The sequence below is a fragment of the Epinephelus fuscoguttatus genome, linkage group LG5 (genome assembly GCF_011397635.1).
Source record: "Epinephelus fuscoguttatus linkage group LG5, E.fuscoguttatus.final_Chr_v1".
Classification (NCBI taxonomy): Eukaryota; Metazoa; Chordata; class Actinopteri; order Perciformes; family Serranidae; genus Epinephelus; species Epinephelus fuscoguttatus.
Window position 1 is genome coordinate 22617419 of NC_064756.1, and position 23354 is coordinate 22640772.

Below are 23354 nucleotides of genomic sequence, written 5' to 3' on the forward strand. Positions count from 1 at the left end.
GTTTTTTGTCATTTATTAAAGACATACTATACTATGATTCTTTCAACATAGTATACTATTACATTTTTGTGTCACTTTTTAAGGACATGCTATACTATGATGTCTTTCATGTCATTTATTAAACACTTACTATACAATGACATTTTTGTGTCGTTTTCTTAGACATACTATACTGTGATGTTTTTTTGTATCACTTTTTTAGGACATACTATAATATGATGTTTTTGTGTCAATTAATTCGACATGCTATTGACAGTATGACATTTTTGTGTCATGTTTTTGCACATATTATACTATGACAACTTTTTGTCACTTTTTTTTAAAAACATTCTATACAGTGATGTGTGTGGGTCATTTTTTTGGACATACTATACAATGATGTTTCTATGTCATTTTTTTTTAGCATACTATATGATGACATTTTTCTGTCACTTTTATAAGACATATATGTCGTTCATATATTTTATGACACTCACTTAAACCTTTAGTACTGACTTTAGCCTTCCATAATTGTTTTTTCATAGAAATCCAACATTTAATGTATGAAAAAAAATCTATAAATTGTCTTACCTAAAGTTACCTTTAGTGACCTGTTTAAAGTTGAACAAATGCATGTGTGATGATATTAATGAATACAGACATACATTATAACCAATGAAATAGTCATATAATCTAATTTTAGATTATATGACCTTCTTGTCAGTCAAGATGAACGAGGCCAATCCAGTTACGCAATTGGCATTTTGTTCACTTTGTTCTGGATGTGTGGACAGTGAAATAGTATTTTAAAAAACAAAACAAAAACAAAATAAACAAACAAGCGAAACTGCATGGGGACTTTTAAAGCTACTATCACATTATGGATGAGGCACCTGGGCATGTAGTTCATTCATAGTATGATTCAGAACCTGATCAAAACACTAGAGGGCATCATGTTGCAATGAAACACAGCAGAGGCTTTCAGAGGAGTTTATTGAAATAGATTGCTGACATTTAAACATGTTTTCTTTTGAAAAATCCACAATGTTGACAAATTATTTGATTATATGTATTTATTTTTTCATATTCATACACTCCAAACACTGGTTATACATATTTACATCATACTCACAGACACACACTCTCACAGTCACTCTGTCACCACAACACATCAAAACTATCATTCATTCAGATGTATAGTTATTATAATGTGTATCATTCACATAGAATTTTAGATATTATTATTACAAGCTGTTTGAAATGTAAGCTAAGCTGTATATTATTGTTTATATTGTGTCACTAATCCAGGAGTATTTATCATGCAGTTTGAATGTATGTACAATGTACATTGTATGTACTTGAGTGCATATGTGCACTTGTGTATGTCATCACAAAGTTCATCCATCTTTAGTGAATCCACGTACGTTCCACCTGCTGCTAGCTTGCAGAACCGGTTTCACCACCCCTATTTGTCCAGCTACTTGCCGTTCTTGTGTTTCTTCTGTTGAAACTTCCTAAAATGGGTCTGGATAGTGGCGGCAGCCTTCTCAACTTCAACAGGGCTTAGTGGAGGAACAGCGGGCATGGTGCATGTCCCATTGCTGGCATTGGAGTCTGAGCACGACAGGACACAAGGGATAGCCAGAGAGGCTGAGGCAATAGCCGTGGAGACAAAGTCTGTGGCAATGATGTTCAAACACATGGTTTTCATATTAGCCTTGATTTAAGCGGGCTATTTTTCTGGTTAAAGTTTGAATGAGTCCAATTTGACACTTGATTTGAAACAAGCAACTTTAAGGTGGATTATTATAGCAGAAAAATAGCCTGCATTTTCATTAATTAATGGTGTTACTTACTCTTCCTGTAAACACCTATGCTGTTCCTCCTGAGGCCATCAAACTGTGAATGAAACAGGACAGTGATGTGTTAGATGACACACTCATTGACGCACAGAGCAAACAAAAGCACAAGATGCCTGAGATATCAGTCGGGTATGAGAGTGATCAGCATTACAGTCTTATCTGGAACTTGGATAAAACATTGTTCACATACCACTGAGGGGACACAATGAGACACACGCAAACAGATAGTCACACAGGTGCTTTTGCTAAATGCTTCAACTAAACTTTGTGTGTGTGTGTGTGTGTGTGTGTGTGTGTCTTTGTCTAACTTAGGCTACCTTCAGAGGTCCATTTCAGACTCAGACCATTAAATTGGGGACAGTTTATGCAAGTGTGGACAAAAGCCATATACCCAGTTGGAAAAGGCAGATTTTTGGGTTAGTGGTTGAAGGTAGGGTTGCATTAAGGTCGGAGTTAGGTTTCGGTTACAGCAAGTAGTGGTTATGGGTAGGGTAAGTGTTCAGTTTATTTAATGTCCCCAAAAGTGACCTAAGTAAAACTGTATGTACATTAGTATATACGTGTGTGGGTGTGTGTGTCTGTGTGTGTCTGTGTGTGTGTCCTTTCTCTCTACAGTTAGAGTAATGACCTCAAACACAAATCCCCTTGATTGGGATTACAGCTCAAGCAGAGCAGTGGCAGGGAAGCCAGAAGCTGAGGACTGGACAAGCTTAGCCCGCTTACTCGTCACTTTGGCTGTGTGCCCGTGTTCAGTCCCACACACTGGCTCCACAACCTCCATAATGAGGTTACCAGAGATGTTAAGGTGAATTTAAACTTTAGCCAGTCTAAGACACAAAACATCTTTTTTTCCCGCCTCTGCTTGCAATAGGGACTTTTCTGTGGGCTAATGTGTTCGTTCACCTTCTCATCTCAGCCCCTGTGCCCTCAGTTGACCAACATGATCCTCTTCCTGCTGCAATCCAGCTCGTTGCCTCTGTTTGTCTTTATACTTGTCACATTCATCTTTATAGAGGTTGACATCAGTAATAACCTTCAAGCCAGTGACTTTAAATGAAGAAAAAGGCTCAAAAAATCTATAGACATGTGAACTACAGTTTTGTAACGTGCAGGACATCAGAGGTGAACACTTTGGACCTAAGTGTTCTTTTTGATTCAGGAATCCACAGTGAAAGCCTGAAGAACAGCCAAATAACACTGAAATTGTGGATAGTGTTGACTGGTGTATGTACAAGCACTTATTGATTCACTGTGGGCCAAAAGGCCATCGTGTAACTGAGTCTGATGCACTCAACTTTATTTTATTTTATTATTTGGCTGTTGTTGTTTGAGAGTTAGAGGCATCAAAAGTTGTCTCTATCTTATAAATCATATTCCTGTTTTCTAAAGTCCTCCCCTGCGACATTAACCAAACATAAAATGTGACCAAGCTTCCAAGCTCACATGCTGAGTCAAGCTTGACTGATAAACTCTTCCCATGCACTGTCTCGCCATCAGATAACAGAAGATTAGAAGAGCTTATTTATGAGTAAAATTTCCAGACTGACATGGAAACTCAAAATTCCATAAGTTACTTGTTTCCTTTTTTATTTATTGTTTCCCTCCCAAAAAACTACGATTTTATCCTGGGACAAATTTGAAATAAAGAGGACTTCAGTGGAGCTACTCAGCATCTAGGAAAAAAGGATGTGGTTATGGTGCATGACTAAGTCATGTGCAGAATGAATGTGTGTTGTATTAGCTGTAAGGAATCAACCACCTTGGTGCGTCAGCATGACGATGTGTGTGACAGCAACTATACTGAGGTACAGATCTCATTACTACTAACCTCATCTGCTTTGCTGCTCCTCCGACTGTGTGACACTGAGTGAACCTGCCAAGGCAAAGGCTGGGACACCATGTAAGGCAAAGGGTCCTGTTGACGTGCAAACCGCACCCCTATCTGAAAGTGATAAGGAGTTTCAGTTAGAGGTGCCAATGTGTGAGTCAAAGTGTGAGGGAGAGTAATATCACACTCATCACACAAGTGCAAGGTGTCAAAAAACAGCGTGCGGTGGGGAAAAAAGTAATACCTGCACACTTACTCCATGGCACACAAGTATAACGTTTGACATTTAAGTATGACATTTTGATCCATTTAAATATTTGGATGCTGTCAATGATCTGACACACTGCTTGTTTTACCATCACCCGAGTCCCATTTTCACGTAAACTATATAAACCTGATTTCTATTTGACACTGACAGCCTGCTGGGTGAGAAAACCACTATGTTATGGTTACAACAAAAACACACAGCCCAATACCCAGTAGCATATTCTTTATAAAATTGAAATATTCTTTATATAAAGAAGAAGAAGAAAAAAAAGAAATATTCTTTATATAAGCCACTATAAATATAAAAAAATAACATTATTAGAATATTTTGATACTCAAAATACATTAAATAATATAAATTCAATTATATGACACAATAAATGTTCAATTAAATTTACCAATTTAATTATCAACTGAATTTCTATTTCTATTCCGTCTGTCACTATAATCATCTTACCGATTCTACGACTCGGACCATCACGTACATGGCTGTAAGCATGGTGACCAACATCTCGACCACTATTCCTTCAGCGTCTCTATTAATCCGTAATGTTCGATAACTTTCCTGCTGAGGGAAAGATGCAGAAAGTCCACACAGGAGTAGATGTAAGCAATCAGGAATGCAACGCAGGGCTGCTCAGGGAAAGGACAAATTAACACACACAGTTGAATATGTCCACTCGCACAACTTCTCAGGTACACACAAACACCTGCTCACACATACATAAAGATTCACGCACACACTTCGCATTTGCAGTGTCTGACACACGAGGGTAGGCTGCTAAAGAGCTTTACGGGACAGAAATAGAGAAGCAGTAATCTTTTCCTTTGCACAACACTTATCCCTCAGGTGTGCTTTCACTTCTCCAGCAGAAGAGGCATATTTGATATTATTTGAATTAATTTTAATCCCATTTTAGAATAAAAAAAAGATAATTTACCTCACTGATTATTTATTTTGCATATCATTTTTATTTTCCTACCAGTTCAAATATCTTGCATGTGGATTATACAAGCCTTTGTGTCACACTTGGGAAAAATCAGAGTTCCCACACAAGTTGACATGAAAGGTACCACTTTCTAATAGGGTACACTTTATGGTTTCCAATTGTAACTTATGAACTAAACAGGAATTAATAATTACATCAGATATAAGCCTTTGGCAAGAGGACATTTGGGGTGGCCTGGTTGTGAAAAATCTGCTTTCTCTGGCATTTATCCTTTTTATAAATGTTGGTAATGTATTAATAAATGCTTCATAAATTGTCAATTAATGGATTTTGGATCATCTGCAGTCCTTTTCCAAAAGATAAGTGGCCATTCATTCCAATCAATCAAAGGGATTTTAACAACTTGTCAACCCAAGAGCTGTTTTCACTGATGGTTTTAAGGTTTAGTAGGTGAATTATTAACCATTAATAAAGCCATTTTACAACCTAGAAACCTATAATAAATTCTGCTTTAAGAGAAAATGGGACCAACATAATAGTAAAGTGCAATGTAGATAATGGACATACAATGACATCACCCATTGGTTTGTGGACTCCTGTTTTGAAGCCTGTGATTTGGCATTTCGGGTGTTACCATCTTGGTTTTTTAGAGACAGAAGGATGAAAGGGTGGAGCTGTGGAGAACTGAGGGGTGGATCTGACTCACAGACTGTGGAGACGTCACTCAAAGTGACCCTCCCTTAATTATGTATAACTTTAAACCTTAATAAAATGTAAGCAGCTGAGTTATATAAAAATTACTCCTGTATAGCTGTCATGAATGTTGAAATTAGCTATTAGCTATTAGCAAGTTGGGTATTTTAACATGGGGGTGTATGGGGTTTTACTATGTTTTGGAGCCAGCCTCAAGTGGCCATTCATGGAACTGCAGTTTTTTGCTGGCTTCATTTTTCAGCCCTGGAGTTTGCTGCAAGTTGATTGATTAGCTTTTAATTGTTGTAAGTATAAATCTGATTAATACATTAACCTCATAATATTTTTTTTTTTCAAACTCAGACTGCTACACTCATCTGCCCTCTTGTATTTATGATCATGTGGCCTATACGCACTTTCTACATATTTTTATAGGCCCTTCCCATTGATATTGGAAAAATTCCATATGAGAAGGTGAGGAGGGCAAAACATTGAATCCACCTGGAAGTACCAGCATATCTGCAGCAAAGGTGTCTGAGTTAAATTTGGTCTTTTCCATTTACTCCAAATTTACAACATTTAAAATACATATTTAGTGCATACCATGTACCTTTCTGCATTTTGTGGTTGAGATAATGTTTGATTCTGCATGAAATTTTATCCTTTTATTTTGCTTTTACGTCTTAAATTGCTGCCTTCAAAAAACAAAAAAAATCAACATATTTCCATGTTCTGAAGTAGAGGATATTGTATTAAGCTATAAGTACAATCATTTACTAGAATTCAAACACCTTAAGAGTAAAACAGTTATGCCACAGGGGTTTCTAAGAAAAGAGTTCAAAGTTTAGGCTGGAAAAAGGAGAATAAGCTTTCTACGAATAAAAGGGAGCATCAATATGCAAGCCTCTTATTGGTAGCAATCAGACAGGCCTATATCAGAGAGATCACACACAAGGGTTTGTGTGCGTCATTGTCTGGAGCCTTGCCTCTGATCCCTGCAGACCAATGATAATACTTTGTGCAGGTGTCTGTAAAAACATGTCCCCATGGCTCTGCACTGTGACAGACAGACACCGCTTGCTGTTATCTGTGTATCAAGTCTGTCATGTAAAGACGTTTTACATAATCAAACATGTCACACGCGTACTCTTTTCTACGTGTGCCATGATGACTGCTATGAGTCTCTGTACGTACGACTGATGTTCACTTTGTTCTTATGGGTTTAGACAGAAATGCAGGAATGTGTCTTATCACTGAGCAGACAGGTATAAGAGCTCAGCTGGTGGAGACACACAACCACGTTGACAGAATATGCTGAGGATACTTCTTTTACCACACAATTGTATGAGAAACAGGTAAGAAAAATATGAATTTACAATTCTACCAAGAGACACATGCACTATCACAAAGATATTGAAATATTTGCATTAATAGTATGAATATACTTGCCTTATTTGAGAATTTATATAAGAAACGGCATACTTCTTGCATGGGGAGAAATATTTTTTGTGAAGAAGTGTAGTTGTGTGCACAATGAATGCTATATCTAGGCCAACTGAAGATAGCAGATTCAATACAGAAGAGGCAGGATTCACTAAATGGATTACAGCTCCTGAAATCTACCTGATTGAGCAGGCAATGTTCTTCTTTTTTCTCTTACTTAAGAAGAATTATGAACAAAACCTGTCATTTATGTGCATCAGACAATATAGATAACACTTAATAATAGGGTGCACAAAGAAAAAAATGTAAACAGAAGAAGTGAATCAGGAACGAATTACAATATTGAACCTGTTTCTGTATAACGAAGACAATATAGTAAAATAATGATAAGACCAATATTATAATTTATACACCCCACTACATCTGTCTGACAGCTGGAGTTATGTTTTACAGATTCAAATTTTACATTGAGAAACATATGATAAGATTATAAAACAGAAGACATTCAAGATTTAAACAAGTGTGTAGTTGGTGCTTCCTGTCATGTTTCAGATGTCTATGAGTTATTAATAGTGCTTCAAAGCTTTAAGCAGTGAAGTGTTAAAACTAAGGGGTAGTTATCTTTGTGTTGACTTACGAGTGGCGTGCTTTATCTTTCTGACAGTCTCCTGATCTGACAAGAGGCCACTATATCAGCACATCATGTTCAGCCTGTCATGGTTCAGGTTTTATTGTAATGGAGAGACAAATGAAACAGGGAGGAGAGTCTGGCTTCAGTGAGGCATTTCAGGAAGATAAAACTGTGAAAAAAACAGCCTCCTCCGTACTTTCCACAGTAAGCAGTCCCTTGAGACGGCAGGCTACAACACGCTCTCAACGGACAACAGAGGTTTTCACATTTATATGTGGTATTAGGCCAAAGTAGCTTGCAGGTACTTTTGACTATGCTGTGCTGCTTTTGTCTGTCACTAATGTTTGTTATGAATTTTAATTACAGGTTTCCAGTCAACACTCCACATTGTTCGTGATGTGACTGACCAGAGAAGATAAACTCATTTAAACCAGAGAGGAGAGACACTCGACTGGATTTATCATGTCAGTCAAGCTGTCTAAGAGGCTGAGCAGCAAAAAGAAAAGTATGTTTCCTTTTTGTTCTTCAGGGGTTGTGGTATCATAGAAATGTATTTAATTTTGAGAGGACATACCTTTTCCAAATATACTGTGGACTAATTGACTAAGATTAATTGCTAAAAAAAAGTCTCCCTAACAATTTTGAAGGGAGGCCTACAAAGAAATAAATGGCAAAAGGAATGGCTTTTTCATTCTTTGGCTTGAGGCAGTAGCGTACAATTGTGTCTAACAAAAGAAGGTGACAATTCAGGTGTCCATTTTTGCCCTATTTTGATTGTCGGGTGTGCACTTCTCCAGATAAATCTGTGGCACTTTGTAGAGACATTGCTGCAGCAACCCAAGCCAACACAGACTTACGTTACCTCTAAAAACGTGTCTGTATTTCTCCTAAACCTCAGCTAATACAAATATGTTTACATTCTACTGTAAATGCTTTTGGTAAAATGCAAAATGTGTGCACAACACTCATGATACCAACTCATCTGGTAGCTGTCAAGTTTTATTTTGGGAGGTCTGGTCATGCCATTAAGGAAGGCATAAATTAATTTGGGCTGACCAGCAGCCTGCTGTGACTGCTCTAGCTTTAGAAACAAAATGAGATAAAAATCTGCAGGATGGGAGGGATGTACTTGGGAAAAGGCACAGCTTTGCTGAATTCTTTAATGTGTTTACCCATTAATGATAATTGGGTTGGCGGCAGCGAGTGTAAATTCGGCTGCTAATGGCCCCAACAGGATGGTGTGTTTTAAGGGAACAATGCTGTTTTGTGTGCATGTGTAGCTGAGACTCTTAACTAAAATATAGTAATAAGTTAGAAAAGTGCCTTTTCTGATAATACAATAGTAACACTCTGTTGTATGTAACAACAATTAATATGTAACATACAGAAAATGAAAAGAAAAAGTATTGTTGGCTTGGTCATAACTTTCTTAAGACATTTTCTACTTTTTCCTTAAAAATCTAAGTCTCTTGTTACTCTTCATATAAAGTGGTCAGAGGCAACAGTTGAAAACTACATAGTTCACATATAAAGAACTGATAAGAACTCAATACAAGTAAATAATCAAAGACATGCACCAAACATAATCTTATATGTTATGCAAGTCCAATTTAATATATTCTTTTTTTTTCACATTTTCAGGAAGAACAAAAGCACTTTTAATTAGTAAGATGAAAAAAAGGTTTTTTTACCTTTGCTTTAGGATTTTCCAAAGTTTAACTGGAACATTTTTGCAACTTTAAGCCAAATTAAATTCTTTGGCTTTTCTTTGTGATGACATAAAATTCTATTCGTTCTATATGTAACTGGATAAAACTATATTCCCAAGTAAGATTTCAAAATGTAGCTTATCTGCAGGCTGAATGATTGTTTTTTTTTTTCACAGAACCAGAACCTCCAAAAGACAATGCCCAAACAGAGGTCCTACATAAGCTGGGTCTGGATGCCTTCCGGACTGTTCCATTGGACCCAGCGTCTATGTTGGGCATCAGCACTTGGACTCTGGAGAACCAAGCCCCTCTAGAGCCAAATGATCTACCACTTGCTTTCCTCCAACGTCTTTGGTTGCTTAGCCCAGACACCAGAAGTCCTTGCTGCCAACCTCTGGATGATGCTCTGAACAACAGCACCCATTCACCCGAGGAGACAATCAGTGGTTTTGGAGAAGACAGCCACAGTGCCATCAACCCCCTTGATCTAGTTACAGCTGTCTTTATGTTTGCCAACACTTTCCTTCAGCAGGAGATGGCTGTGCGCATGTTGCAATGCCAGTTTGCTGTGCCCCTGGTCCTTCCAAACATGGATCCAGAAGAATCTAGTCGCTTCCTTCTTTGGCCTTTGAGAGGTGCTGTGAGCCAGTGGAGGTCTCACTTTCCAGATAATGACAAGAAGATCCATGAGGGGGATTTGGCAAGTACATACATGCCAGTTGTTTCATGTGTGAAGCTTGGTCACATCGGTGTCTCTAAGTCACAGGTGCTAAATAATGTTATAAGTGGACTTAGATCTTCCAGTGACACATTTCTCCACAGGGGAATGGATGGAGGACAACTGCCCCATAGGCTCTCTAATGGCCTGGTAGAGATTGGATGGTATCTACCCACTGGAGACACTGCCAGTGATGTTTTTCCTGTCCCTATGGTCATCTCTAATCTAAGAGGGGATGCTAGTGCACATGAGAAGTACCTCAGCCTCCTGTGTCAAGCATCTTCAGCTGTGGTTGTTTTCTGTGGGAATCTTAGGGAGAAAGACAAACAACTTCTTGCTTACTGCAATGACATGGCAAACAAGCTCATACTGATTGACCTATCAGATAATGAGAACAATGAGAACAGAGTTGTGGGATTTGTTGATCAGAACCTTCAAGAATACATGGGGCTTCCTGGACAAATAGTGCTGCAAGGGCAAGATCTGAGTGAGGAGGAACTGGCTAATAGGCTGCGTGACACTCTGAAAGATCTTTTACCAAATGAGCTACAACCTGTTACACTTGAGGCAGCAGCAAAATTAGCAGAGAAGCTAGGATTTAATGTAGATGAAGGACCAGTCTGTAAAAGGGCAATGGCAACAGTGGAGGAAGTATTGAGAGGTTTAGATGAGGGATCTGCTCAATTTAAGGAGAAACAGCTTCCTTTACAGGGTCTTTTGTGGAGCAAACTTGCTGAGGTAGAAAAGAAGGAGAGTCGACAGGAAAAAGAAGGTAAAAAAAGGGATCCCCAACTGAAAAAAGAAAAGAAAGACATCTTGGCAGAGTTGAGAAGCTACAAAATGACCCCAGCAATGAAGACTTTTACCAATGCTCTTTCTACAACAGATAAAGTGGAGAGGGCTTATTTTCTCACTTGGATGAAGCTAATGCTCCGGCTGAAACAAACTGATAAAACAAACAGCCCACAAGATCTATTCACAAACCTGCAAACAGAAATGAAAAATAACATGTCAGAACATTGTCATGAGCTACAAAATGGAGTCAGTCACACTCTAAGGGACAGTCATAGTTCAACATTCGAAAAAAAAACAGCTGAAAAGCAGGACGTTTCTGAGCAACATTCTGAGAAAGGCCAAGAATCAGAGCATATTCTGCAGGTGTCTACAGAAAATGGAGCCAGTAACACTCTAGGAGACAGTGATAGTTTCTGCACAGATTCAATATTTGAAGAAGACACAACTGAAGAGGAGGAACTTTCTGAGCAACATTTTGAGGGGAGGAGAGGCCAAGATTTAGATCATACTCTGCAGGAGTCAGCTCCAGTCTTTGAGGACCAAAACCATCATTTGGAGTTTGAAGAGGATGAAACCTCTAGCTGCCAGTCCAAACAGCTAGATGAACCAGTGCTGACACCAGCTAAGTCAGATTTGACTTCTTCTGCCCACAAACAAATATGTCTAGATGTCAATGAACCAGTGCTGACACCAGCTAAGACAGATCTGACTTCCTCTGCCCACAAACAAATATGTCTAGATGTCGATGAACGAGCGCTGACACCAGTTGAGTCAGATTTGACTTCTCCTGCCCAACAACAAATGTGTCTAGATGTAGATGAACGAGCGCTGACACCAGTTGAATCAGATCTGACTTCTTCTGCCCAACAACAAATATGTCTAGATGTAGATGAACCAGTGTTGACACCAGCTAAGTCAGATTTGACTTCTTGTGCCCAGCAAATGTGTCTAGATGTTTCCTTTGAACATCCGGAGGTCTCATGTTCAAAGCCTTTTGAACCTGATTCATCCTCACTGGGACTTGAGCACTTTTTGCGAGAGATGGGCTTAATTTTTGAGCTAACCCACATCAGCCCCGGGAGTGGAAACCACAATGTGTTGCGTCTGCCTGGCTTAGCTACAGACCTTCTTTTACATGGAATTCCACTTGAACTAATGGATGGAGATGCCTCAAACATACCCATGTGCTGGTTGGGCTGTGTCTTTGCAGAGCTCAACCGCTGCCTACCTCAAGAACAGCGCAGGATCCGGGTGCTGACAAACCTTGGAGAACATCACAGTAGGAACAGTGAGCTTTTTTCTGCTTTATTTGGGGTTAAATTTCCTGAGGGAAGGAAAAGAGCCACCAGAGGAGTATACATGGTCCCCCTGTCTCTCCCTGATAACCTCAGAAAAGACATGGCGTGTGATTTTCTGCTGTTAATTGATGTAGAAGGTCTCTGCGCAGTGTCTCAAGACAACAAAAGAAATATGCTGATTCATGACAGCGCGATGGCCACTGTTGCAACAGGACTGAGTGATGTTTTAATGCTGAACATCTCTTCACATACCGGCGCTGAGTTTGAAACCCATCTCGCTGTCATAGCCAGTGCTCTTCTTCGCATCAAAGAATGTGGCTCCATGCCCATTTGCCAACTCGTGGCCCAGGATGAAGGAATAAACAGCTTATTACAAGCTGCACAGTTACAGCGTGTATCTGATATGCTTCAGGACAAGACTAGGGACAGAGGAACCAACAATGCTGATAACCATTATGCAAAGGCCACAACCTGCATCCCATGTGTCAAAGGGCCTTGGAACAACATGTCCCTCTCTGAACCAGTTGATAACCAATATAGTAAGGCTCTGTTAAAGCTCAAGCAAAATCTGTTTGGGGCATTAAAGCAGTGTCCAGCTAACTCTAAAGCCACATGTCTGCCTGAATTTATGAGCCGTTTGTCTGCTGTTTGGGATGCAGTGAAAGCAGAATCATTCTCCATTGGTCTGCAAAATACCGACATAGCTTCAGCATTCTCTTTATTGTGCACAGAGCTTTCCCATTGGGAGCATAGATTCCTGGAACACACTGAAAGCTGGTTTAAGGAAGCAGCAAAGAAAATCTCTGCTACAAAGGCAAAAACTTCAGATGCTACGAACCAAAATGGTGTTCTGAGCGAGCTGAGGAATGAAGCCAGAAAGGAAGTCAAAACAGAAGTGGACACACTCAGGTCAAAAGTAGAGACCTATCTGACGAAATACAACCTCCTCAAAAGGAACACATTCAGTCCAATCCTAATGAGCTATATGGATGACCTCCAGGAGCGAGTAACTGAAGAGATTATACAAAGGTTAGGGACATTCAGCGAGAGCCACTGTTATTCAACACAGTTGGAAAAATTTGACACCTTAATGAAAAAGGAACAGGAATCCCAGTTACGGGCACTGATAGAAAACAGCAAGCTAACCAAAGTGTTCGTTCAAGATACAGAACTAGAAGAAGTGTTTGAGAGTATGTGGAGTAAGCTGTTGTTGAACTTTGACTTCAGGCCTTCAGAAAAAGATGATATCACTCCAAGAGTGATCCGTATACTGATGAAGAATCTAATGAGCCGTGGTCTCAAGAAACACATGAAAAAACTTAATGTCATTGGTCAAAACCAGAGATCTAGCTTCCAAGTTTATGATGAGCACTTTGGATACCGCAGCAGATTAAAGGGCATGTTTGAAGACAACAACAGACTGCAGATGGTAGAAGCTCAGCGGCTAGCATGCAATATCATACAAGAATACCATCAGTTTGTGGAAGATAAATGTAGCTTACCTGCAGATTTCTCTGACAGCTATATTACAGAACTGTTAGAAAATGTTGAAACAGCTCTGAAACAAAAACCAGTGGACATCAGATCAGCTTATGAAGCGGATCTGAAAGTTTACCTCTGTGACGCTGCATGCGAAGACTTCCAAAAACTACATGACAGCTTTGTCAAAGACAGCCAGCTTTTGGCATGTATTACTGCAAAAAAGAATACGTATGAGGCAGAGTTCTTCTACCAGTTCAGGAAGAGAGACCAGTGCCAAAGGATGGCTCAAGCATTTACCTCCATGGTCATCAAACCTACAGTGTTGGACTACATCTACAGACCACTGGGGTTACGTATTGTAGAAGAGATCCAGGGTAAAGCTCAGCAGTACCGGTCCCCACAGGCCTTCCACCAAAGCCTGCTGGAAGATCTGATAAAGGAGGACCGCTTTGAAGGCTTCCTGGAATATTTGCTTTCCTATGACATCTTCAGAATGAAGAAGGTCCAGGAGAAAGTGATGGCTCATCTCTCTGAATCAACCAGCTTGGAGGAATGGAAGCAACAGCGACTTGGACAAATCGTAGGAAAGGTTGCAGCAGCAGTGAGCCAAACTGCAGAAGGTACCAATGGAGTGCTGAGTGATACAAAGCCACTGCTGGAGAGAGTGTGCCTCAATTTAGAGAAAGATGGAGATGTGGATGTCCCCAGGGCCTTTCTTGATGGACCGGTCTTCAGTATCACCACAGAATGGGATCGCTTTGTCACATGTGAAATGGAGGTACTGGCTGCAATGCGTTTGGACCTAGCCCAGGAGTTCACCCAAAAAGTGGAGATCACCCAATTTCTTCAGTGCCTTCCCACACAACCCCAAGACTCCATCTTCAACAGGGTGAGAGGGTGTGACCAGCGATGTCCTCTCTGCAGAGCCCCCTGTGACTTAGCAGAGATAGGGCATGAGGTTCACCAGGCAATGTTCCACAGGCCCAAAGGCATTTTGTGCTATGACCCAGTTTCTCTGTCCTGCATCGGCTGCCCCGAAAGCACGACTCAAGACCAGAGTGAAGACACGTACAACATGTCCGTGGCATGCAGTAGCCTCCACTCCCTCTACCCAGACTGGAGCATCTCCCCTGAGGACCCAAACAGCCAGCTGGCCAATACTTACTGGAGGTACTGTGTGGTTTATTAAGGCTTACATTGCATAATCTATTTGTTATGAATCAGTACATATTTTTTTTATATGCAGATGTTTCTGAAATTAGCGAAATATTCTTTCATTAACAGGTATGTGTTGGCAAGGTTCAATGAGATGTTCGCAAACACATATGACCAGGAGCCAGGAGAGATTCCTGAGGAGTGGAAGAAGATCACTGCGGAAGATGCACTGTGCAGTCTGAAGGAGGCCTTCCTCACTGGACAGTGCTGATAAAAGGACTGCGTTGTGCTGTATGCTAGCTTTATCAGAAATGAGACAATTTACTGATAAAGTTCAGGCTCTGTTTTATCCTGGTTATAAGATAAGGATGGTGATGATAATGGCAATACTAGACAGAAAGTTAATCAAAGGGACTGTCCATTCCAAACACAGATAATGATATAGTGATTTGTTTTTAAGTTTAAGTTTAAGATTATTTCCTTATTTATTTATTTTTGGTTTTGCCTTTTCTTTTTATCACTTCCTTAATATGATAATGATGTTCTGTAAATTGTACTTTTAAATATATAAAGAAACCGCTGATTCCTTATGGTCTGATAATACAATCTATAAAGTTGTAACTAATCATGCATTCAGAACCACCCAGTGACAAAACCCATGATATCATTTTTTTATACCTTTTAAGCTTTGTCATTTAAAAAGGAATATGAATGTATAGGATTTAGTGAAGGACAACATTGTAAAATACTTCAGTTAATACATCAAGAAATGTTTTTGTATTGTTTTTTTTATCATACCTTCAGCAGTGATTTACAGTATTTACTTAATCTGTGTTTTAAAATGACTAACCATATGTATATCCATAACTATTAGCCTTTTGTTTATAGGCAGCCATACCAGTTATAATAACCCATTTTAACGACAAATATGTTACAATATTTTTGTGAAACATACATGATTTTAAAATAATTAAATATAAGTATTAAAATAAAAAAAGAAGGTGCCTTGTAACATATTCATTCATTCCTCTTTGCTTCCCTTGTACCTTGTACTAAAATTTGCTTCACATTTTACACCACAGCAGGTTGCAATAGGGTTTAGGCATTTTCCTTTCAAATGTTGTATATACTTTATTTAAATTTGCTGAGATCATTATAAAATTATAGGATCAAGTGTGGACTCAAACAACAGGCTGAAATCATGTCTGTCCCACACATTCACAGACAGTACTGTATCTTTCACAACATCGTCATCAAACTTCCTTAAAGTATTTTATCTTGTGTGATAGCATCATGCAGAATTTTACAAATATTATATGCCTCAGCATCACTGTGTCACATCAATACACTAGCCACATAAAGGTTACACATTACAAATCTCCTTCTATGAGCACAGCCAGGATTCTCTACTACTTAGCATCAATGAAATGGAGAGGAATGAGTAGAGGGAAAAATCAAACGGTGAAATCCACAAGAGGGCAATGTGGGATGGAGGAATCCCTGGCAGCTCGAAGCTGAGTTGTACAAACAGAGTTTATTGGCCTGTTGCACCTCACTCTCTGCTCTACTAATCCATCTGTTCATCTGTCCAGCTTTTCTATTTGTACAAATTAAACAGCTGATCTGTCACATGTACAGCAGCATAATAAATATACACAAGTGCATTTTATTCCTGATAAAACTGTCTCTTCTGGAAGATATCTATGTACGATAAGACAGTGACCGACAGTTACTAGACAGATCTCTTCAGACAGGTCATAGCCTGAGAGCAAAGGTCACCTCTAGTCTTTAGCTTGGATTCTGTACAACAACGTGACCACAAGGATCTCAGGCAGTATGTGGAGGCTTAAAAGCTCAATAGTACAGTAGGTGTTAGGCTCTGGGCAAGGTGACAAAGGGTAGTTTAAAATGTGCTCTTAAATGTGCAAGATGTGGCCCTATTTCCTTATTTTGGGCATGTACAGCCTGGCAGCAGAGTTTTAAACAATCTGCAGTGTTGCTAGGTCACTGTAGAGGACCTGGGATTCCCAAGCCCTGTTTCATAAGTAATTTTACATGCCTTCACATGAGGCACTGTATTTTATGCAAAAGGTCAGAGGATCTCTACATGCTACTTTATCTTGATGAGACATTTGTTCCATATATTTAAAGCTGTGCAGTGGAGGTGTAAGAAAATAGATACATTTGATTTGTTTTTGTTTTTTTTTTATAGGCAAATACCATTCATTTGTTGGGATTGCACAAATAGTTGCACTATGCTGCTGGATGTTACAGGGGCTGTAATAACTGCCTTTATTATTACTATTATGCATTGTCCAAACCCCATTCATGGTATCACACTATTGCCATAGCTAAATACTGCAGCCCAACATCCATGCAGTGGCATTATTACAGTCCTGCAGTAAATTCACAAACTCTAAAAGTACTAGAATGTTTAGTTTTTGTTGAAACTCTTAAGAGAAATGATGATTCAACTCATTTTTTTGGTGTCTGGATTGGCCATGGTTGGCTTACTGCATCAATGCAAAGCAATTCAGAGGGAAAAACATAGCAGACAAGCAGAAGCAAAAGTAGCAGCAGAGACTAACAGGGCAAACCTATCGGTTTGTTTGTTTTTAAAGTGGGTGATGGTTGTCTGTGAAGCAAATATCACCATGACACATCTTTATCTAGCCAGTAAATACTGATATTTATGCAATACTGGCAGCTCATTTGACTCATTTTATCGTTTTATTGCCTCAGACACACAGACGGACAGACGATGTACACACACACAAGCAGGGAGATAATGGAGGTGGCACTGAGGAGCACAAAGCAACTTAATTCCATCTAATCTGTAATTTGTTTGCACCGTGATGGTCTGCAAACAAAGGGAATTTAAAAAAAAAGGTTTTCATAATTGTACCATTTGCATTAATGATGTTGTACATTTAACACCACTCTGAATGGTTTACCAGTTAAAAGCTAAGGCTGTAAATCTTTTTAATGAGCAACATATATACTTTTTAAACCTTACAGACTAGGACTGTCAGGTCCTCCTCTCGAGCTCTGCTTGTGAGTGATACTGGATCCGTGCTGCCCTATTTGTCAATACTTCAAAAAGATTTAAGGCAGAGCTCTGAAGTACATTAGTCTGTCACTCTGACACTTCAAATTGGTTCAAAGGAGACATCAATATCAGGCCCAGTTTCTCTTAAGGTGTTCATAGCTCTGAAAAATGTTCACTCCCTGACTCTGTCATTAATAGCCAGCCAACAGCTGTCACCACATGTTGCCTGTGATACACAGCTTTAACCTTTTCAGTCTGGTGAGTGGGTGTGAACAGACTGATTACACAACAGTGTCTACCAACCTGAGAATAGTAAGATACAAGTACCTGCAAGTTCATTTTCAATCCAAACTGAAATGAATGGAAACCAACAGCTGCTCACACGGTTAAAAAAAAAATAAGATTAAAAACATGTTTTTTTCTGGAAGATCATCAGCAGCCATGTAAAGCATTCACAGACTGTATAGTACAAGGGCAAAACATATAGGTAACTCTTGTTTTATTATGTTCAACATGATGAAATATTTTTAATCAGAAACAAATCAGTCTATAGGAGATACTGGTGAGTGAGTAGTTTCCACAAAGAGATTTTTAAAATTGATCTACTCCATCTATTCCAACTGTGACACTGCGTATGAGTCAAAAATGTGCCACCATCCAGAAAGGCACACATTTTAAAGGTCAGGACACTGTCAACACATCTGCAACGTCAGATTGTTTTAAATTGAAAAATGACAGAAAACTTGTGTGCCTGCTATGTCAGTGTTTCACGAGGCAGTAACAGCTCCTTTCAACCTGACAGATAGGATCGGGCATCACTTTCAGCCGAGGCATTGTGTCCCGTAAATCAGAGATCTCCCAGCCAGCCGTTGACATACCAGACAAGAACAAACAGCAGCAAATAGTGCCTGTGCTAACAGATGCATTTGAAACCACAGTACTTCTCAAACACAATCTAACTATGCCCTGCTCATTATGTCTGACCGGTCACAGCTCATTCTGTCCCCAGCTGTGTGGCAATGAAATGAGCAGCAGGCAGCAGCATCTGCTTAAGCAGGTTCATACTTAGGGTTGATAAGCTATCAGGGGACATATAATGACAGGCAAACATTCCCATTTCGCCCAATCAACAACACTGGGGTATCTGAGAGATTATCTGTGAAAATTGGCCAACAATTATTCACGAACATGTTTATTTTAGTCACACTCTGGGAAATGTGTGCGTCATGAAAGTTGGCAGGGTGGTTAATGGCCTTTTTTTTCTTTTTTTTTGCCCAGTCAATCAAGAGGATCAGAACTGTATTTGCCAAAGGTCAATTTTTTTAAACGGCAACTTCTGGGGCTGAAAAGTGAAGCCAACAGCGAAGTGCCAAAAACTGCAGTTCTTTGAATGGCCACATGGGGCTGGCTCCAGAAGCCTGTCATTCTCCACTGACCCTCATGTTAAAATGCCCAACTTTATAGCAGAAATAAAGATGTTTACAGCCTGGTACAAAGGCAGTTTTGGTCTCTGTGGTAAACTTCCCCCGTTATGATGACTGTACAAGGGGGTGAACTTCTAGATACCTCACCCGTTTACATTTTAATAAGGCTTTAAGTTACACACAATTAAGTGCGGGCCACTTTGACTGACAGGCTGTCTGCGGATAGTGTCCTCGGCTTCTCAGTCAGATTCACCCCTTGCTTCTTCATAGTGCCAAATATGGTCACTTCTGGCTCCAAAAATCCAAGATGGCAAAGGCTGTAGTGTTGAACTCGAGGCTTCAAAACGGGAGTCAAAACCAGTAGCCTACGTGACATCACATTAGTTACGTTCATTAATTTTAGAGTATGATTTTTACTTGTGAGTCTGGCCTGGGCCCTTTGCTGCATGTCATCCCCTCCGCCTTCCCTGTCTTTCTTGTACTTGATGCTCAGAGGAACTGACATAGTATAAAGAGCAAGAAAATCTGCGTAGGGTGGTACAGAAGGCAGGGGAATGGGTCGAACAAATCCTGTACCCAGGAGACCAGTTTGTGTCCCATGTGAAACCAAAGGTCAGTGACTTTTTAATGAAACGTTACACAATCTACATACATTCATCATGAAGTGACGTAGCTCAAGTGACATAGACATACAGACAGTGACACGTCATGTAACGTAACAAATGTACTTACATTAACCCAAAACATGATCTTTTTTACCAGACCTAACCAAGTAGTTTTGTAGTTTTGTTGCTTAAAACTGAGCACGACTGTTTCAAAACATTAACCACATGTTGCAATGTGTTTCAGCTGTGCACCACATAGATCCACCAAAGGGTACCCTGTGTGACAAAGAGTCTGTGTTTGACAACCCTGGAATAAAAACTGGTTGGACATTTTGCTTTCCCCTGGCAATTGAGCATTCCTAATTGTTGAGCCCTGGTGGTGATGAACTATGGAGAAAAATCTTTTCTGTGAAACTACCATTGATGGAAGTGATCAAAATATTTACAAGGATTTCACCTACAAATTTGATGGTGTGTGAACCATGCACGGCTACACAGCTTGAAAAAGCAGTTTCACTGAAAGTACAATTCACGTTGAATGGAAGGTCTTTTTGTTTGGTTTGCAAAATAGGCCTGCATATTGTACACACCACAGTGTAGCAAAATATGATGCCATGCTTACCACACGAAGTGAAGAGCCGAGCTGTGAATGAATCAGCCATTTCACATGGTTCCTTGTGATTTTTCCTGAGGAGAGAAAAAACATTTAAGAAACAATGAGTGTGAAAACGTCTTTGAGAGCTCAAGTACGAACCAGCAAACCATGGATTTTCATATCGCAAGGTTGCTTTGATGAGGACGGTGGCATCCAAGTATGAAATCAAAATAAATTGACACAGAATAATGCTCTGTTGTCAAGCTCACGTGTAACTATAGGTTGGAACACCTTTTAGATTTTCTTGTTATCTTCTTTCTCTCTCCCTCATCTTTAAAGACAACAGACACACACGCACACACACACACACACACACACACACACACACACACACACACACACACACACACACACGCACGCACTGTTTTTGTCTTGTTCTTGCTGTGTTGTTATTTTCAATCAAAGTCTCCTGCATCTTTTTGTATCATGCTTTTTACTAAAATCAATAGATTTATCCTTTGTTTCTACTCTGCACTAAAAGCCCCACTCTTCTGCTTTCACTTAAACCACTAATCCTCTTAATATGGGCACCTCAGTGTTTCTGTCTGCGACCAGTCCTCACTTCCCTCGCTGCAGCGTTTCCCTCCTGGAGGGTGGCTTATGTACATACAGACGTATGGACGTCAGGGCTAATCTGCCATGACTGTTTGTCTAAATTTTGATGCCCTGGAAGGACACATGTAGTAATAGACGGTGACATTTTGTGAGGCAGAATTGCTGTGCTGCACCCTCAATGCATCACAGTTCAGTGGTAATCAAACTCAAGGATTCAAAATGCTGTGAGAGAACATGGTTTAGTAATGTAACTGTTTTTTTTATGATTTAAATTTTTATTGTGTTTTCTTTATATAGGGTATACATTTTACATTTAATGCAGTAATGCATAAGTTTCAGTTATGTTGCTACCCATTGAAATAATATAAAAACTGAGAAATTAAAAAAAAAAAAAACATTATAAAACACAGGCGGGAAAAAAAGAGGGGAAAAAAGAGAACAGATGACAAAAATGTACAACAACCAATAAGAACAAAACTAAATAAATAAATTAAAAAAACAAAAAAAACAAAAACAGGTTAGTGCTGAATTGTGCAGAGTACATAGTAAATTAGTTCGCAGCACTATCATACTTGTATGAATTTTAAAAGTTTACACCATAGAATATACAATTAATTATTTAAGAGCTGGACACACTTTAGACCCCAACGTATAGGTGTGGTACTTTCCCCATTTCAAATCATATTTCCCCACCTTATCCAACAATCTGTTTGATAGGCACTCAAAAGCAGCCAACTGCCCAAGAGATGTATACCCCAAGGATGGCGCAGGTGCAGCAGATGCTTTCCAGTCTTTAACCAGCAGTTTCCTCCCTAACATAAAGGCAGTTTGGGTCCACTCCGCTAAGGGAGGATTCAGATCTTTTAGTACGGAAGGATCTCCCAATATAAATAACTTGGGAGAAAATGGAATATCGACACCAGTGATGTTTTCCACTGTAGTGCAAATTACAGACCAATATTCCTGAACTTTTGAACAGTTCCAGAGCACGTGCACTAACCCGCCATCCTTGTCAAGACACCTCCAACACTTAGGACTATCAGCCAAACCCGCTCTGTGGAGCTTGGCTGGTGTCCAATAAGTTCTATTTAAAATTTTGAATTGAATCAATCGTTCGTAATTCCCTTGATAATTTCTTCCCGTTGCTGAGAATTTTCAACCATTCCTCCTCCGTGTAAGATACCTTTAAATCAGTTTCCCAAGATAATTTTAATGCAAATATTTTAGAATCAGGGGCCTTGAGAATCATTGCATAATAAGAGGAGGCTTCATGACCCAGACCAAAATCCTCTCTAGAGTTTCGACACTAGGTGGTAAACAACTTTGCGGGGTCAGTCCAGCTGATATACAGTTTATAGGTTCAAGAGGTGCACAAATGGTGCTCTCGAGATGAAACTATTGTGGGCTCTTTCTGGGGGCAAAGCCCACTGTGCCATATGTTTAATAGTAAATGCATAGTGGTAAAGTAATAGATTAGGCACACCAAGGGCACCTCTTTCTACTGGTCTCTGTAGTTTTTCAGGCTCAACCTGAGTAACTGTAAATGTAAATGTAAATGTAACAAGCTGTCTCACAAGTGCAGCAGTGGAAATCACACAAATTCATAATTGTATTATATTTCTCAAATCTTCTAAGATTATTTTTCATAAGAACAACAACAACAACACACTTAAGCTGATACTACACAAGAGAGATTTTTCAACTAATCTCCTCAGATGGTTTGACTCACAGTGGGTAACTGTTAAAAGCCCAGTGAAGTACAGTTACCCATCGTTACACAAAGATTGAATAGAAGTCTAAAAAAAAAATGACTCAAATTGCAGGAGGACTTTTTTCTTCTTTTCTCCCCCACACAGCCCCCAAAATGCTCAGATAAGTCCCTTCTGCTTGGTGCAGAATAACTGCTGTGTCTGAGTTCATGTATGACAGTTGATGATTCACCAATACATTATTATTTCCACATTAAAATACTGGTATTTTTAATTAAACTGACAACATCGCACATCACCTTTTAAGATGATTTGGCAAACTTGTTTGCAAACCGTTGCTCATTTGATCATCCAGCAGTTACCTCTGGTGCTTCTGGCCACATGGCAGTTCAATATTCGCTCTCAGCCCTTTAAAATTCTGCTCAACCATTTGGCAGCGCACACTATATCATAATGAAAAATGTGTTGAATTTAACTCAACCTGATTGAACTAGCTGCCATTTAATTTAGGTATGTTTTGTAAAAAAAAAAAAAACTCCACTAGACG

General features: G+C 39.4%; 2 protein-coding genes across 6 annotated transcripts; one reads left to right on the forward strand and one right to left on the reverse strand.

Annotated features, from left to right (window-relative positions):
- Positions 1 to 992: 992 nt before the first annotated feature.
- LOC125888909 (uncharacterized) lies at positions 993 to 4590 on the reverse strand. 3 transcript variants are annotated; one of them, XM_049576553.1, is made up of 4 exons: positions 4394 to 4590; positions 3670 to 3783; positions 1836 to 1878; positions 993 to 1593 (listed from the first exon to the last, which is right to left on the reverse strand). In XM_049576553.1, the coding sequence occupies exons 1-4, from the start codon at positions 4445 to 4447 to the stop codon at positions 1457 to 1459; spliced, it is 348 nt and encodes a 115-aa protein (XP_049432510.1). In that variant the 5' UTR covers positions 4448 to 4590; the 3' UTR covers positions 993 to 1456. The 3 variants fall into 3 exon arrangements, with proteins under 3 accessions (XP_049432510.1, XP_049432508.1, XP_049432507.1); XM_049576551.1 differs by having other exon boundaries at positions 993 to 1629; XM_049576550.1 differs by having other exon boundaries at positions 993 to 1656.
- A 2216-nt stretch (positions 4591 to 6806) lies between these two features.
- On the forward strand, positions 6807 to 15822 carry si:dkey-202l22.6 (interferon-induced very large GTPase 1). Of its 3 annotated transcripts, none has more exons than XM_049577241.1 (4): positions 6807 to 6934; positions 8020 to 8158; positions 9539 to 14825; positions 14940 to 15822. In XM_049577241.1, exons 2-4 carry the CDS (start codon positions 8116 to 8118, stop codon positions 15079 to 15081), a joined length of 5472 nt encoding a protein of 1823 aa, XP_049433198.1. In that variant the 5' UTR covers positions 6807 to 6934; positions 8020 to 8115; the 3' UTR covers positions 15082 to 15822. The 3 variants fall into 3 exon arrangements, with proteins under 3 accessions (XP_049433198.1, XP_049433197.1, XP_049433199.1); XM_049577240.1 differs by lacking the exon at positions 6807 to 6934 and adding an exon at positions 7719 to 7911; XM_049577242.1 differs by lacking the exon at positions 6807 to 6934 and having other exon boundaries at positions 7935 to 8158.
- Positions 15823 to 23354: the final 7532 nt, after the last annotated feature.

Coding starts and splice junctions, on each gene's coding strand:
- LOC125888909 (XM_049576550.1), bottom strand. CDS start 4,447: ATGTTGGTCACCATGCTTACAGCCATGTACGTGATGGTCCGAGTCGTA. Junction 3,784..4,393: donor TGGTCCGAGTCGTAGAATCG/GTAAGATGATTA, acceptor TATCACTTTCAG/ATAGGGGTGCGGTTTGCACG. Junction 1,879..3,669: donor GGAGCAGCAAAGCAGATGAG/GTTAGTAGTAAT, acceptor TTTCATTCACAG/TTTGATGGCCTCAGGAGGAA.
- si:dkey-202l22.6 (XM_049577241.1), top strand. CDS start 8,116: ATGTCAGTCAAGCTGTCTAAGAGGCTGAGCAGCAAAAAGAAAA. Junction 8,159..9,538: donor GCTGAGCAGCAAAAAGAAAA/GTATGTTTCCTT, acceptor TTTTTTTCACAG/AACCAGAACCTCCAAAAGAC. Junction 14,826..14,939: donor CTGGCCAATACTTACTGGAG/GTACTGTGTGGT, acceptor TTTCATTAACAG/GTATGTGTTGGCAAGGTTCA.